General features: G+C 50.6%; 1 protein-coding gene across 1 annotated transcript; it reads right to left on the reverse strand.

Annotated features, from left to right (window-relative positions):
- Positions 1–1335: 1335 nt before the first annotated feature.
- On the reverse strand, positions 1336–15390 carry GRPEL1 (GrpE like 1, mitochondrial). The gene is given in 4 exon segments (NM_001034501.2): positions 1336–2432; positions 9938–10019; positions 11891–12053; positions 15309–15390. Coding segments are annotated over 4 exon segments (654 nt in total). The 5' UTR covers positions 15371–15390; the 3' UTR covers positions 1336–2085.
- Positions 15391–17157: the final 1767 nt, after the last annotated feature.

Raw genomic sequence — 17157 nt, forward strand, 5'->3', positions numbered from 1 at the left:
GCCAGTCTCAGAATCAGGATGGGGAACAGCTTGTGACACGTCTCAGTGTGGCTCTTGGACGTCGCGCCTGTTTTCCCTCCAAACTGTTGAGTTAAAATAGATTTCCTGTTAAGCAGAAAAGCCCTTCAGGTCAGCGCTCCTTCCCAGAAAGGAACGAAACACCCAGACCTTCCGTGGAGCCAGGCTGCGGAAGTCTGTGGTGAGTAGACAGTGCCGGCTCCATCACCTACACGGAGCAACGGATCCGGGCCACAGTTAGGGAAAACGCGGGAACCCGACCCGGGTGCAGCCCACGGGCCTAACTGCGGTGTCAGCATGGACACAGGTAATGCTTTCCTGTTGGTGGTGACCGTGGATGAGTGGAACTGCAAACAGTTCACACTGAAGCCAGACCATCTCTGGGTTTAGCACCTTTTAGTGGGTGCAGCTCCAGCTGAAAAGGGGTGGGAGGGGACACACAGAAACTAGCGTGACAGTTATACACACTCAGCGTGCAGATGCATCGAGGCAAAACCGCGTGCCCACAGCCTCGGTGTAGAGCCAGGCGTGACCCCTGGCGCGGTTTCCTCAGGGAGCTCTACCGCCTTCATCATATACTGTTATCATGTATTTATTGAGCCGCCTCCAGTCGTAGCTGCAGCACGCGGGACGTTTCCTTCGGAGCACAGGTTCTCTGGTTGTGGCTTAGTTCTCTCCCTGTGGCATGTGGGATCTTAGTTCCTCAACTAGGGATCAAACCCAAGTCCCCTTCATTGGGAGGCGGATTCTTAACCACTGGACCACCAGGGAAATCCCTGGGCTATGCTTTTGACCAAATAATTTAAAGCAACTGAAAAGGAAAATTTTTTTGCAATTTTAATAATGGGATTATCACCTATACCTTTCAAACTTGTGTGCCCCCCATTTTTATGCAGTAAATAGACGTAACTGTACTGATCTTCAGTCCCTGAAGTACCCCTCAGAAGCAAAGATTGTGGGAGGTTACTTTTTCTCTGGCTCCATCATTCAGTTTTTCCCTTAGAGTGAGGAAAGGAGGGTCCTAAGGAGAGTCACAGGGTCAGCACTTGCCGGTTGTGTCTCTCTGCTGGTGCCGCTCCCCAGTGTCTGTGGTCCCCTCACGGTCGTGGGCGGACCCAGGCCTGCCCCCAGCACCGGCTGCCAGCCACCAGCCAGGGGGAGCCCTGGAGGAAGCCTCTTGCCCTTCCGGAACACAAGCCAACACGTCTGGGTGTCAGGCACACAGCTGCAGGGTCTGAGCAGAGACCCGGAAGGCTTCGTCACGCTGTCCTTAACGTGAGGATCTCCGCCATCAAAGCACACAGAACAGCTATCAGAACGTAGGAAAATATCAGGGCTTTAATCCTCTTAAATAAAATGTAACATTTAAAATATACCAAGCACGCAGTCCTCAGGTTTCTCTAGGAAAGTCCATCTTACTAGGGGAATCACCTTTAGGTCACTGGTCACTAGCTGGGTATGGATTTCAACATTTCCAAAGGCGAACAAAACAGGACAACGGTAACTGATTCCGTCACCCTCAGTAACGGGCAAAGTAGAGAGGTGTGGTTGTTCTTGGCAGGCAGGCAGTTACTGATTATAAAGGAACTCAAATCACATTTGTCACCAAGGGCCTCATAAACCTCCCTCAGCAATCCCCTCCACTGCCCGAGTGAAAGCCAAGCGTCCCGGGAGCTCACAGGCCACCGTGAGACGCACGGGACGCAGAGCAGCTGGCACGGCCAGCCAGCAGACGGGGTTCCTGAAGGCCTTTTATTTACTTCACACTCTGACGCCGCCAGAGTCTGGGCAGACACAGTGTTTCTCGAGATACCCCAGAGTCCAGCAGTGTCCCGTCAGCCTGTTCCGTAAGCACGTGGAACATGTGTTTAAAAATCAACGGACAGACTCCCGTATTCCAGTTAACGCAGCTGTGCAATCGGCTGGCTTTTCTGCGGGGCCGACGGATACCAAAGCCTTGCAGCAAGGTTTAGGAAAAGGTCAAGAGTATTCATAGGTGAGAAAAGACGAACCCGCCCTGGGAGAGTCAGCGAGCGATTACGACAAAGCGCTGACACCCACGGGCTGCTAAGCCCCCTTCACCACCCCCACCAGGGCGGGCCTCAGGGTGCGCCCGTGCAGCTTGTAACCCACTTTGTTAACCAGCGCCACAGTGCCCGGCTCCTTCCCCTCGACCGGCGTGTGGAACAGCGCCTCGTGCTCGTACGGGTCGAACTTGGCACCCAGGGGGTTCAGCCGGAGCAGGCCGTGCTTCGTGAACACCTTCTGGATCTGGACCTCAGTCATCACGAGCCCCTCGTAGAGGCTCTTCAGGTGCGGGTTGTCGTCCCGAATCTCCTCCTGCGGGACACACTGCGTGGCCTTCTCCAGGATGTCTGCCACCTCCAGCAAGTCCTTGCAGAAGCCCTGGATGCCTGCGTAAGGTAAGGGAGAACGTCACTGCATTCCGCATCGACTGCACAGGCAGCTCAGAACAAGCCCTCCTTATGTGACGTGCGCGTGCTCACTCGCTCCGTCGTGTCCCACTCTTGTGACCCCGTAGACTGCAGCCCACCAGGCTCCTCTGTCCGTGGGAGTCTCCAGACAAGAACACGGGAGTGGGTTGCCATTCCCTTCATCCAGGGCATCCTCCTGACCCAGGGACTGAACCCGCGTCTCCTGCAATGGCAGGTGGACTCCTTACCACTGAGCCACCGCGGAGTCCTTCTGTCACCTTGTTTCAAATCACTACTTTGTGCTAGAATCTCACTGGGCTGGATTAAACAACAAACTTCCTGAGGTTTAGACAGAAGCCAATGAGGTGTAAAGACAGGGAGGTGAAAACCTGCAGAGCCAGACTGAAAACTCCCAGTCCTGCTCGAGACCAAGAGGACACAGACTCCCGAGCACATCAACCCCACGTCAGCCGCCGAGCGCGGGGCCTGGAGCCACACCCCCGGCTGTCAGACAGCCCTGGGACTGTGTGGAACCCCTCTGGGTTGAGGCTGCTTTGCTTACAGCACAGGGCCAACAGTGGCTGACACACGGCGAGCTTATGAGGACAGGAAGTTACGCACCTCACGGCGCCCAGAGCACTAAGTGCTCGATACACGTTACCATTACTTGGCACCACGAGGTCAGAGCTACCAGGACACAAGCCTTGATCTAACAGAAGAGGTAACAGTTTAAAAAATTTTATATAAATGCAAACGTCTATGCTTTCAAGACAACCCTTCAGATGCTGAAAGCAGGAAGCTGGGGCTGACGAGAGGCGCCCCCTGGGCCAGCCCGTCCCCCTCCCCCGCGGCGCAGCAACGAGGCTCCAGACAACCCGCTCAAGTCTTCTCAAGTTTCAAAGGCTCTACACTTTGAAAAAGGCAACACTTGTTTACAGCTTCCCTTGTTTTACACAGTATTTTCACCCAGTTGCTGTAAATGAAATTAAAAAGTCTACCCATCCAATAAAAACGTGAGCATCTAGTAAGGACGAACCCCTCGTGCGAGCTGCTGGGGAAACGTCTGCCAACGTGGAGTGTTGGTCTGAGACATGCAGCGCACGATCGCCACAGTGAGACACACAGTTACCAGTTATACTTCCAGGACGGAGCCCTCCTGAGTGCTGAGGACGATTAACCTCAGGGACATAGCTTACTTAGCCTGGGATGTGGACTCAGAGTCAGGACTGAGCCAAGCATTCCAGGAGCCCAGGGTGCCCGTCCACCAAGACGACACAAACCCAGAGAAGCTGACAGCTCCGGGTGGGGTGGTGGACTGAGTGGAGGGGAGCTGAGGCCACTCTGCCAAGGGTGTGGAGCAGAAGCGCGGGAGCTGAAGCTGGCCTGGACAGCGGAGGACGTGGCGGAAGGGCAGCGGGCGGAGTCCAGCCGTCCCCGCCCCCAGGGAGGGAGGGGGAGTGGGCGGAGTCCAGCCGTCCTGGACCCCAGGGTGGGAGGGGAGTGGGCGTGGGGGGAGAGCATAGTTTCAGATGCCTGACCTGAACACCTGCGTGCGCGAAGGTATCATTTACTCAAACGAGGAAGGGAAGCAAAGGGGAGAATTCAGTTTAAAATACCTCGGAGACATCCAGGTAAAGACAGCCAGGACTAGAATGCGGAAGAAACGTCTGAACTGGCAGCTCACCTGTGTGTGGACACCACTCAGCCCTGTTGGAGGGCGAGTCAGTGGGGGTGGTGAGGGGAGGCCTGAAGAACACGGACATTTGGAGGGCAGCAGGCATGCAGCCAGTGCAGGGGATGACCGAAGAGGAAGAAAAACAGGAGCGGAGATGACGGCATCTGAGAGCGAAACGCGTCTGCAGAAGCAGTGAGGCTCCATGGTCAGAGGGCCCGTGGAGGGAAGGTGGGCCCGCCCCAGCAGCCTCCTGCTGAACACGGCCTCTCGGAGCCCTGGGAGCCCGCCAGCGCAGGCCGCTCACCCCCACGCAGACGCGGCTCTGCAATCCACACTACTGTCGCCCAACCTGTAAGCTCAGCAGCATCTGTGGGGCATCCGAGGGGACTGGTGCTCCCGTGGCTGGGACGGTCCCGGCCTACTAAGGCCTGAATCTGTGGGCTTGGTGGGCGTGCCCACAAAAGCAAGGCTGGGTCTGGGCTCCAGGAGGCCTGCGTTGTTAGCTCTGGGAACACGGCGGCAGGGCACGCCAGGGCTGCCTGCCTGCACTCCCTCGGAGGTGGGGCCTGGCGCAGTGTGACGACAGTGCACCCTGTGAGCCGGGCAATGGGAGGGCTTCCCCGGCGGCTCGGAGGTGAAGAACCCGCCTGCCAACGCAGGAGATGCAGGTTCCATCCCCGGGTTGAGAAGATCCCCTGGAGGAGGGCGTGGCACCCCATTCTAGTATTCCTGCCTGGAGAATCCCATGGACAGAGGGGCCTGGTGGGCTGCAGTCAGTCCACAGGGCCACACAGTCAGACGCGATGAAGCTCACACAACAGCGGCCACCACGCAGCACGCTCCCTGGGGCACAGCTGCAGTGGGGCGATGCTCAGCTCAGTGGCTCCCCTCCCAGAGGGGGCGCTCACTCCCGCCTACCTCACTGTGCAGCTCAGAAACAGATCTGGGGGATGTCCACTCTGACCAGGAGGGAGCAGATCCTTCCCCTGGCAGGGCTGTGACAACCACAGAGGGGAGGCCCCGCTCAACCAGTCACACCCCCCATCCATGGGACAGTGGCCAGGACACCCAGGAGCACCTGTACTATAAAAGCAGGCCTTGCACCAAAAATGTTAGACCCACGCGGGCTACTACACAGGGAGGCTCCCACACAAGGAAAAAAAAGCCCTCCAAGACCACGGTAAGTAACTGTTTCTCCTAACAACATAAGAAATCTGAAAGGCAGAATAATGAAAATCACCCAATCAGAACAGCAGACAAGAAAGCCAAATGAAAAAACATGAAAGCAACGTAAGAGACCTATGGGATAATTCGCCAATGTACACGACAGGGATTCTAGCAGAAAAGAAAGGGGGGTTGCAGATGCATTTGCGTGCCTCACGGCTGGGCCCTTCCCTGGCGGTCCAGTGAGCTTAAACGGCCTCACAATGCGGCAGGCGCGGGCTCAATCTCTGATCAGGGAGCTGAAACCCCACGTCTTCAAGTCAGAAAACAAAGCAGAAACAATGCTGTAACAAGTTTAGCAAAGACTTTAAAAATGGTCCACATGGGAAAAAAATCACTTAAAATGGAACAGTTAGAGAGAGGATTCTAAAGACAGCAAAAGGGGGAGTGAGCTATGGGGGATCCCGTGCGGCTGTCAGCCGGCATCCCCACAGAGACACTGCGTGCCAGAAGGAAGGGGAGGGCATAGTAAAGGCGTGCGAGGGAGAAGTCTGCAACCTGGAAACCCTACCAGTAAGGTCATCATTTACAAGGAGACAAAGAACTTCTTAGACCAGCAGAAACTTTTTGTACTTTTAACACAGCAATACTAAACCTATCCTAAAAGAAACATTAAAAAAAGTCTTCCCTAAGTAGAAAAGAAGAAGCTATAGGCAAGAGAAAACCCAACTGTAAAGTAAATCACTTAAAGCCAGTACAAAGATTAAAAAAAAAAAAAAAGTCTGTGAAATCAATGATGCTGCAATGAACACCTGAAGGGTCAACACGAAACATGTAAAAGACAACATCAAAATCATAAAGTGTGGGGAAGGAGTAAGAAAACGTTGACTTTTTTCCCCCTAGAATATGTTTGAGCCTATATGACCACCAGTCTAAAGCAAGCAGATCTAGAAAGAGATTAACATACTATAAAAAAGCTGAGCGCCGAAGAATTGATGCTTTTGAACTGTGGTGTTGGAGAAGACTCTCGAGAGTCCCTTGGACTGCAAGGAGATCAAACCAGTCCATCCTAAAGGAGAGCAGTCCTGGGTGTTCATTGGAAGGACCGATGTTGAAGCTGAAACTCCAATACTTTGGCCACCTGATGTGGAAGAGCTGACTCATTTGAAAAGATCCTGATGCTGGGAAAGATTGAGGGCAGGAGTAGAAGGGGACGACAGAGGATGAGATGGCTGGATGGCATCAGCGACTCGATGGTCATGGGTTTGGGTGGACTCCGGGAGTTGGTGATGGACAGGGAGGCCTGGTGTGCTGCGGTTCATGGGGTCGCAAAACGTCGAACACGACTGAGCGACTGAACTGCACTGAATATACTTGAAAAACATGGTAACCACAAATCAACAACGCACACTAGATTTACAAAATACAAAAAGACAACAAGCACAATACAAAAAAACAAAAATACATCAAACTACAATACGCAGTCTACCAGAGACCTACTTTAACCAAAGGACACACACAGGTTGAAAGTTGAGGGGACTATTTCATGCAAAGGTAAATAAGAAAGTGGGGGGGGGGGTCACGATATTCATCAGACAAAACAGACATTAAAACAGAAGCTATAAACACAGAAAGAAAAACACTATATAATATTAAAAATCAATCCAAGAAGATATTATATTCCTCAACATATATGCACACACACAAGAGCACCCAAAGTGCATAAAACAAATGCTACAGACATAAAGTGAGAAACTTCATGGGATACAACAGCGGGAGACTCTCCTGCCCGCCTCGCATGGATAGACAGAGCTAGACAGGAAGTCAATAACAACAGAGATCCAAAATGATACAACAGAGCAGCCAGACTTAACTGATACGCTCAAGACATTCCATCCAAAAATACAGAATACACGTTTAAGTGCACACAGAGCCTTTTCTAGGACTGACCACACACTGGGGCACAAAACAAGCCTCGACAGCTTTAACAGAACAGAAACTATTTCCAGCATCTTTCTGACCAGAGCTGCATGAACCTAGGTATCAACTACAGAAAAAGAAATGAAAACAAAACAAAAGCCCAACTGTATGGAATTAAACAACACGCTCCTAAAATGCCAATGGGTCCACAGTGACATAGAAGCAGAAGTTAAAAACTGCCTAGGGCCAAATGACAGTGGCCACACGCCACACACAGTCTGCACGACGCGCAAAGCGGTTTTCAGAGGCAAGTCCAGTGATACAGGGCTTCTTTAAGAGAGAAGAGAAATCGCAGAACAACCTAACCTACCACCTGAAAGAATCAGAAAAATAAGAACAAACAAAACCTGAAGTCAACAGAAGCGAGGAGATAAAGATCAGAGAGAAACTAGAGATTAAAACAAACAAACAAACAAAAAAAACCCCCAAAAAACTGGCTCACCAAGAAAAGGGAGAGGATCCAAATAAAGAAAATAAGAAATGAAAGAGAAATCACAACTGATGCCACAGAAATACAAACCATTAAGAGAATATTATGAACAATTAATTATATTCCAACAAACCTGACAATCCAGAAGACAAAAACAAGTTCCTACAAAGACACAGCCCACCAAAACTGAATCAAGATATACGTAATCTGAACAAACTGATAACTAGATGTGAAACAGCATCTGTAATTAAAAGAAATTCCCTACAAACAAAAGTCCAGGACCAGATGGCTTCACAGGTGAATTCTATCAAACATAGAAAGAACTCCTACCAATTCTTCTGAAACTCTTTCAAAAGAATGAAGAGGAAGGAATACTCCCAAAGACATTCTATGAAGCCACCATTACCCTGATACCAAAACCAAAGACAGACCCTACTTAAAAAAAAAAAAATTACAGGCCAATATCTTTGATGAATATAGATGCAAAAATTCTCAACAAAATATTAGCAAATGGAAATTAACAACAGATAAAAAAGATCATACACCACGACCAAGATGGACTCATCTCAGGGTCATAACAATAGTTCAGCATATGCAAATCAATCAATGAGATACACCATGTCAACAAGAGAAAAGATAAAAACCACATGATCATCTCAACAGATGAAGAAAAAGCATCTGATCCAACACCCACTCACAATAAAAACTTACGACATAAGGATGCCCACTCATCACTTTTTCAATACAGTACTGGGAGTCTAAGCCGCGATGTAAAACTGTCAGTATATACTGATGACACGATAAAATACTTATTGAAAGCCCTGAGACTCCACACAAAAACTACTAGAATAAATGAATTCAGCAAGGTAGCAGGATATAAGATTAATATACAGAAACTGGCTGAATTTTTTTACACTAACAATGAAATATCAGAAAGAGAATGTAAAGAGCAATATCCTTTAAAATCACATCAAATAATAAAAAAAACTTAGGAACAAACCTGAAAGGAGGTGAAAGACTTACATGCTGATAACCATAAACCATTAGTGAAGGAAACCGAAAATGATTCAAAGAAATGGAAAGATATTCCATGCTCTCCATGGAAGAATTAACATTGTTAAAATGGCCACACTACCCAAAGCAATCTACAGATTTAATGTGATCACGATCAAATTACCAGGGTTTCCCAGGTGGCTTGGTGGTAAAGAACCTGCCAGCCAATGCAGGAGACACAGGAATCTTGGGTCAATCCATGGGTTGGCAAGATTCTCTGGAGGAGGAAATGGCAACGCACTCCAGTATTCTTGCCAGGATGCCCATGGACAGAGGGGCCTGGTGAGCTGCAGTCCATGGGGTCACAGAGTTGGACACGACTGAGTGACTGAGCACGCACACTATCAAATTACCCGTGACATCTTCTACAGAAGATGAGCAAGTGCAAACTATTATGTACAGAATGAACAACAGGTTACCACTGTGGAGCATATGGGACTATAGTTAATTATCCTATGATAAGACAATAATGGAAAAGAACGTAAAAAGATGTGTAACTGAGTCACCTTGCTGTACAGCAGAAATTAACACATTATAAACCAACTATATACTTCAATAAAATTAAAAAAAGAGAGGTTTGTTCTCTGTGCTGAACTTGGGTCTGTCCCTGGGCAGAGGGTTTCACCTCCTACAGTTCTGCATCCAGAACAGGGGGACTGAAAGCTCTGTCCCCTAAGTGCTCAGCGGTCTTCTGGGTGACCAACACAACGTATGTGGGGCTGGGAGACGGGCCTTGGCGCCAGGGCCATTTTAGTGCAAATCATTTCAGCCTCACCGACCTCAACTGTAAGGCGGGAAGCATGATGACAGAAGGATCCAACGGTGTCGACACAGACAGCGCCTGACGAGGTCTTAAGTGAGGCCAGCGTCAGGGCTGCTCCCGCTGAGGACCCGAGCCTCACAGGGCACCTCTGCTGGCACCTGCAGCCTCACACTGAGGCCCTCGTGCGGAAGAGAGAAGGATACTCTCCTATGAAGGAACCACGCTCACCACTACGAGCGTGCATCACAAGCCAGCTCTGCTCCTTCTAGGCAACAGCTGACTCATCCCAACCACTGGAGGAGTGCAGCCAGCAGCCGCCCACCTCCCCACCTGATCCATCATGCTGTCTAGGACCACACACACCCCCACTTCCTTGTCCATGTTTCCCAGGATCAATATCATGTAGTGTTTAAAGTTACCATATAGTTTTGCCTCCTCCACCAATTTTTGGCTCCTCTGCCGCAAGTTCTCAGTATCTGCTAGAGCTCGCTTATATTTTTCCTTTAAAAAAAAAAAGGAAGAAAAATTCACATGAAATAAATCTGGAACAAATTCATCAGAAAACAAATGTGATATAATCAACTGCAAGTCAAAATACAAACAACAGCTATCAGTACTTTGGAGACTGGATGCGGAATATAAACAGAAGTCAATTAACCAGTGCCACTATTCCCACTATGTGGGGAATAAGATGGCCAGGCGTCACATATTCATAAGCCCCCAAGGCCATTCTCACTCTGTGTACAGCTGAGCCAAGGACAAGAAAAGCTGCTCATTTCCCCTGGTTCTGATGGTTCCTCGCAATGAAGGACCAGTCATTCCTCTGGAGAATCTCCAGCTCAAGGGAACCCTAGAACCCAGGGTAAGGGCTGACCTGGCTTGCTTCTCACACCCCAAGGAGAGGGTCAGGAGAACCACCACCCTTAGCAGACAGCTTTGACCTCTACCCCACAGAAGAGGAAAAACCTCAGGAATGAACCTTTGGTATTTTTAATATTGCCCAGATACGGTTCAGTTGGAACACTTACTGTGTAACAATCATTTGAATTCTTGTATTTTCCTCATTTTGCACCAACTCTTCTATAATCGTATCCATCTCCTGGCATTTCTATTTTTCATGGGCACTAGGTTACTGCGTTCCGCTTTCTGGGGGTCCCAGTGCCACGGTTAAGAGCAAGGTCTCACAGGCTCAGACCGTGGCCCTGCCACTGGGTAGCAAGGTGACCTTGGGAAGTGTACCAAACAGTCCTGGGCCTCAGTTTCCTCATCTGTAAACAGGGGTATTAACGGCTGACTCACAGGGCTGTTGTGAGGATTCGTATAAACAAAGGGGTTAGCAAAGCCCTAGCACAGTGCTTCATGGCAAATAGACGGGGATACGACGGAAACAGTGACATACTATTTTCTTGGGCTCCCAAATCACTGCAGGTGGCGACCGCAGCCATGAAGCTAAAAGACGCTTGCCCCCTGGAAATAAAGCTGTGACAAACCTCAACAGCTTATTAAAAAGTAGAGACATTACTTTGCTAACAAAGGTCCATCCAGTCAAAGCTATGGTTTTTTCAGTAATCACATTTGGATGTGAGAGCTGAACAATAAAAACAGTTGAGTGCCATACTACTTTACTGCAGCACTGGAGAAGACTCTCGGGAGTCCCTTTGACAGCAAGGAGATCCAACCAGTCCATCCTAAAGGAAATCAGTCCTGAATATTCATTGGAAGGACTGATGCTGAAGCTCCAATACTTTGGCCACCTGTTGCGGAGAACTGACTCATTGGAAAAGACCCTGATGCTGGGACAGACTGAAGGCAGGAGAAGATGGTGAAGACAGAGGATGAGATGGCCGGATGGCATCACCGACTTGGGGGATATGAATTTGGGCAGACTCCAGGAGATGGCGAGGGACAGGGAGGCCTGGAGTGCTGCAGTCCCTGCGGTCGCAAAGAGTCAGACACGACTGAGTGACTGAACAACAACACTTTTCCACATGAGGTCATAATCTGTATTACTAATTAGTTCAAAAAACTCCAACATTCCTAGGAGAGCACCAGATGACTTTACCTCTGGCTCCCACCTTTGTCCTCCCAAAGACCCAAGCTCAAAGGTCCTACTGAATATTCCTCACTTGTAAAGGCCATTTTCAGTCTTAACTCAATATAATCTATGTAGCACATGAAGATAATTCTCATGACAACCAGAGTCACAGTGGATTTGAGTTCTATCCCTCCTTCAGCAGTAACTTGCTAGAACCCAACAGGGACAGAATTCGTCTGGCTTCTGCCTCTGTTGTCAGGGAGGCCATCTTGACATCCCCAGGAGACAGACCTGGAGTTCCACAGACCACACTCCTCACAAGAGCCCACAGCCTTACCATGGTCTCCTTCAGCTGCTCTTCCAGCTTGACCTTCTCTTCCATGAGTGTCTTCTCCGTGGAAGGAAGATCTGTCTTCTGTTCATTCTGACCCGCGTCCTCTTCCAGGTTCTGGCCGTTGTTCTTCTGTTTTGCAGCTGTGCACAGCAGCCGAGGAGAAGACCTGAAGGCAAGTCCACACGACAGAAATTAAGATCATGATTCTTCTGCTTGTTAAAGTCAGACAGATGACTTTAAATCGTCCAAATGGACGATGGAAATCAAAGGTAATTTAAAACTACTTGCTACATGGGGGAGAAAGGATTTGTCTTAGATACAATAAACGCAAATTGCATATGATGTATGGAAGCTATTTGTTTATGTAGAGTCTTCTGCAATACACGCCTAAACTAAAACGTCAGTGCGCCAAGGCTACAGCACTTATCTCCCCTTCTCCTCACCCTCAGGAACTCCTGATCATCCAGACCCCACCACGAGCTGAAGAAGAGCTACTACTGGAGGTGAGGTCCAGCGCTGCTGTCCCTTACAAAGCCTCGTGGGCAGACATCTTGCCCACAGGCTACTTCAGTTCAGTCCAGTCGCTCAGTCATGTCCGACTCCTTGCGACCCCATGAACTGCAGCATGCCAGACCTCCCCGTCCATCACCAACTCCCGCAGTCCACCCAAACCCATGTCCACTGAGTCGGTGATGCCATCCAACCATCTCATTCTCTGTTGCCCCCTTCTCCTCCTGCCCTCAATCTTTCCCTGCATCAGGGTCTTTTCAAATGAGTCAGCTCTTCGCATCAGGTGGCCAAAGTCATGCAAAAAGGTATCTATATACACAGAACTGTAACTTGGGTTTGAAAGTGATAAAAGAGGAACCAAGTGCTTTGGGAGGCCCAGAGTAGAATATTTCTAGCTTTGGAGAAATGGAAGTCTGGGAAAGGATTTGGGCAGAGGGACTCTGAAGAACAGGCAAGAGTTCACATACAGAGCCAGGAATAGACAAGACAGACTCACTTCAGGAAGGGCATGAACAAAGGCGTGGAGGCAGGAAAGCACAGGGGTGGTTACGTACAGGGGAAAACACAAAAAGCTCTAAAAACTAGCGCTGGGAGTGACTTGGGGTATTACCCAATCTGATCCCCATGTGGAAAAGGTTAAGTAATAAGCCCAAGGCCACAGCGCCATTAATGAATAATACGGATCTGTTCACCAGGTCCAGTGGGGCTCTGAAGTATGCCACAGCCCAATCTGAAAATAAACTACATTCAATTTCCTCCCCAGATTAAAGCAAGCTGCCTCAGTGAACAGAAAAGCTAAGGGCACACAGAACATGCGTACAAGGGTGTTTAAGACAGCACGTACAGATGTTTTCCAGGATGAAAAGCTTGAAACAGAACACTGCTCAGAAGGACACGGGGGGACAAACTGTTGCTTCCACGGTCTGGAATACTGAGCAGCCACCAAATAGATGGCAGTGTTAAATTGCCATCTTTTGGCTACACCACGGGGGTACTGTGCAGGAAGAAATGCAACGTAGAGAAATACACAAAACATGACCCCAGTTTTATAAACACAAACCAGAAATCCTATTTTGAGAAGAATAAAAGGATACACTAGTCTGTTACCAATACTTTGGCCACCTTATGTGAAGAGCTGACTCACTGGAAAAGATCCTGATGTTGGGAAAGATGGAGGGCAGGAGGAGAAGGGGACGACAGAGGAAAAGACGGTTGGATGGCATCACAGACTCAATGGACGTGAGTTTGAGCAAACTCTGGGAGAGAGTGATGGCAAGGAAGCCTGGCAGGCTCCAGTGCATGGGGTCGTGAAGAGCAGGACACGACTGAGCAGCTGAACAATCACCTGGGGGTGAAGACCAGTGGCCATTATGCTGCTGTTTTTACTTTTGCAACTGAAAAACGAACCATCTAAAGACGGAGTGTGCTGCCATGACCTGCCCTCGTTTCCAGCGGTCCTGGCATCTGGGTGTAACAGTCACAGCCTTTCACGTGGGCCCCACTCAGCAGAGGCCCTCCTGCAGCAGCCAGTCTGGGTTTGCTCCAGAACTGGCTCCCAGAACTCAGTTACTCCCAGAGCTCCGCACACAATTCAATGTGCTCTCTCCCCTACTCGAGCCTCCTTACACAAAACCTATTCCTAGAGGCAGAAATGCACGCAGGCCTGGCAATCAACTGGATTTCCCAGGTGGCTCCAGTGGTAAATAACCCAGCGGCCAATGCAGGAGACGTAAGAGAAGCGGGTTCAATCCCTGGGTCAGGCAGATCCCCTGGAGGAGGGCCTAGCAACCCACTCCAATATTTCTGTCTGGAAAATCCCCAAGGACAGAGGAGCTTGGCTGGCTACAATCTAAATGACTGCAAAGAGTCGGCCACGACTGAGCACGCACCCAAGTCCAGGCAATCAATGCCAGTTACAAAAATCGCAAATGGAGCCAACAGCTTCTCCTCACTCGACTCCCCAGGTGGGTTTGTTCCCACACTGTCTATACAATGGATCCGGCTAGAACAGCAGCTTCATCCCCTCGCCCTGTCCTCGTCCCGGTTTATCGTCTCACCATCACTAAATAAAGCTCCTTGAGGGCAAAGTCCGGGTCCTGCTCCGCGCAGCTTCTACCCCATGTTCGGCCCAGAGCAGCTTCTCCTAACAGATAACCTGGTTCCCCGAAGCTCCCCTCAATGTGGAAGGTGCTACTTCAGTTCACTCGCTCAGTCATGTCCGACTCTTTGCGACCCCATGGGCTGCAGCAAGCCAGGCCTCCCTGTCCATCTCCAACTCCCGGAGTTTACTCAAACTCATGTCCACTGAGTCGGTGATGCCATCTAACCATCTCATCATGTCTTCCCCTTCTCTTCCCGCCTTCAATCTTTCCCAGCGTCTTTTCCAATGACTCAGTTCTTCGCATCAGGTGGCCAAATTACTGGGAGTTTCAGCTTCAGCAACAGTCCGCTAAGCACGGGCTAAACTAAGTTAGGAGGCCGGACTTTGAAACGGCACAAACCGCAGGTTTAAAAAAAAAAAGGCAAAGGAAAAGCCAAGGAGAGGGCAGGGCCTCGTGACCTCCGCCGCGGCGTCACTGCTCTAAGTCAGCGGCTCTCCCCACGGTGCGTTAGGTAGGGGCTGCGGCCCTTCTGTGCTCGGACTCCGCAGCACGCGGAGGTGGTGGAAGCTCGGGCCGGGCGGAAGGAGCCCGCTCGCCACCGCCGCCTCGCGCGGGGCGCCGTCCCGTCCGCCCCGCGGGCAGCAGGGACAGAGCGGCGGCCGGGCAGGCCCCACAGGAGACCCCAGCGGAGCCCGCGCCGCGCGTCTGGAAGCCCCCCCACGACGCCCGGGCTGGAGCCGGGCAGGGCTCGCGTCCGAGCCAGCGGGGACAGCACGCCCCTCCTAAGACTGGCCATCGGCGCCCCTTACCTGAGAGACAACGCGAAAGCCGGGAGGCTGCCCCGGGCCAGACGCACGCACCGAGCCGCCATGACTGCTGCCGGCACTGCGCGCGCGCATCGGGCATGCGCGAGACTCTATTCTTGCTTCTCCCGCTCAATTGCTTCCCCTCAGCCAATCCACCACCGTTCTTCCTCTGATGGACAGGGCATATTCACCAATAATTGCCGGCCTGGACGGTGGGCGGGGTTTGAGGCCTTGAGAGGCCCCCGAAAGTGAAGCTGAGGTGAAAGGTGAAGGAAACAGACTCCTCCGTGGGGGTGGGGGGGGGAGGCGTGGTCAAGGGAACAACCAATAGAGAGAGAGCATGGGGGAGGGCGCCGGAAGTGCGGACTGAGGGGGCGCGGAGACTCTCGAGCGCGGTTTCCAGTGAGGCCCACCCTTTCTGTACATCCACCTTAAGCTTCAGGGTGCTCTTTGTTCTGGGAGGTGGCGAGACGCCAGGGCTTTTGTCCTTTTCTCCCTCACAGCCCGAGCTCCTGGGACCGAGCCAGACTTTGGGTGCTCAGTGTAGGCTAAAGGCAAATAGGTCAAGGACGAAAGCTCGTGGACGGGCGACCGCAGGGCTCCGGGAAAGTCGGTTAAAACAGCGTTAGGCGGTCACCGCCGGTCCTGCCGGCGACTTCGCGGCGCAGGAGGGCGGACTGGTGGCCGGAGGGGGCCTCCGTCGGTACTGTGGGTTGTATTAACGCAAAACCCGGGAAGCCTCTGTGGTCGAGCGCGGAGGCGTCGGGGCTGGGTGAGGAGACTTGGGAGGTGTGTTTTGTTTGCGCTCTTCTTGCACCTTCATTTTTCTCAGTGTGTTAGTCGCTCAGTCGTGCCCGGCTCTTTTCGACTCCATGGACTGCAGCCCACCAGGCTCCTGTGTCCATGAGATTCTCCAGACAACGATACTGGAGTGGGTTGCCATCTCCTTCTCCAGGGGATCTTCCCTACCCAGGGATCAAACCGGGGTCTCCTGCACGGCAGGCAGATTCTTTACCGACTGAGCAACAAGGGAAGCCCAATTTTCTCAGAGTAAGACTTACAAAGCATACCAAGAACAGAATCGAAGACGACTTCTGGGGACACAACCAAAGCTCATAAAATCCAAATGTTTTCGTTGCTCTTAACAAATGCCACTGCTGCTGTGTCTCGTGCCACGAAGGAGCCCAGGTGCTGCTTGTACCTGCGTCCCGCATCTACTGTCCCCTCTGCCCGAATCGCAGAACCCGTGGTGTCCCCAACGGAGCGCTGCCTGCGTGTCCCATCTGTGAGGACCAAACCTCTGTTCTGCTTCGCTTCCATTGAGAGCATTCATCACGTTGAATATTAGGCCCTGGGCCACTCTCAGGAGGCAAAAAGTCAAATGCAGAACGTAAGACGTTCTGTTGGGCAAATGACCCAGTTTATTAGTTAGGGTCTAGAGGAAAAAAGCAAGTAAGACTGTTTGAGAATTAGAGCGCATAAAAGGTGGAATGTGTGGACCTTTATTTGAATCATGATCGAACAAACCAACTGTGGAAAAAGACATTTGAGAGACAAAGGGGAGAGTCAAATATAAACTGTTAGATGACGGGAGTTATTGATATTTTTGTTAGGGAGAGGTGACCTAGTGTGTGTATAAAAATACCATAATTGTTGGCAGATGTCAACGGAAGTATTTTAATTGCCACAGGATTTGGAATTTGCTTTATGATTATGCAGGCTAAAAAAAAAAAAGGATGGAAGAAACAGGCAAAATGTTGCTAATGGTAGCTGGATGATAAATAGTGTGGGAGTTATGACCATTTTCTTCTCTGTGTGAAGTTTTCTATAGTAAAATTAAAAACACGTCATG

This window comes from Bos taurus, chromosome 6, assembly GCF_002263795.3.
Source record: "Bos taurus isolate L1 Dominette 01449 registration number 42190680 breed Hereford chromosome 6, ARS-UCD2.0, whole genome shotgun sequence".
NCBI lineage: Eukaryota > Metazoa > Chordata > Mammalia > Artiodactyla > Bovidae > Bos > Bos taurus.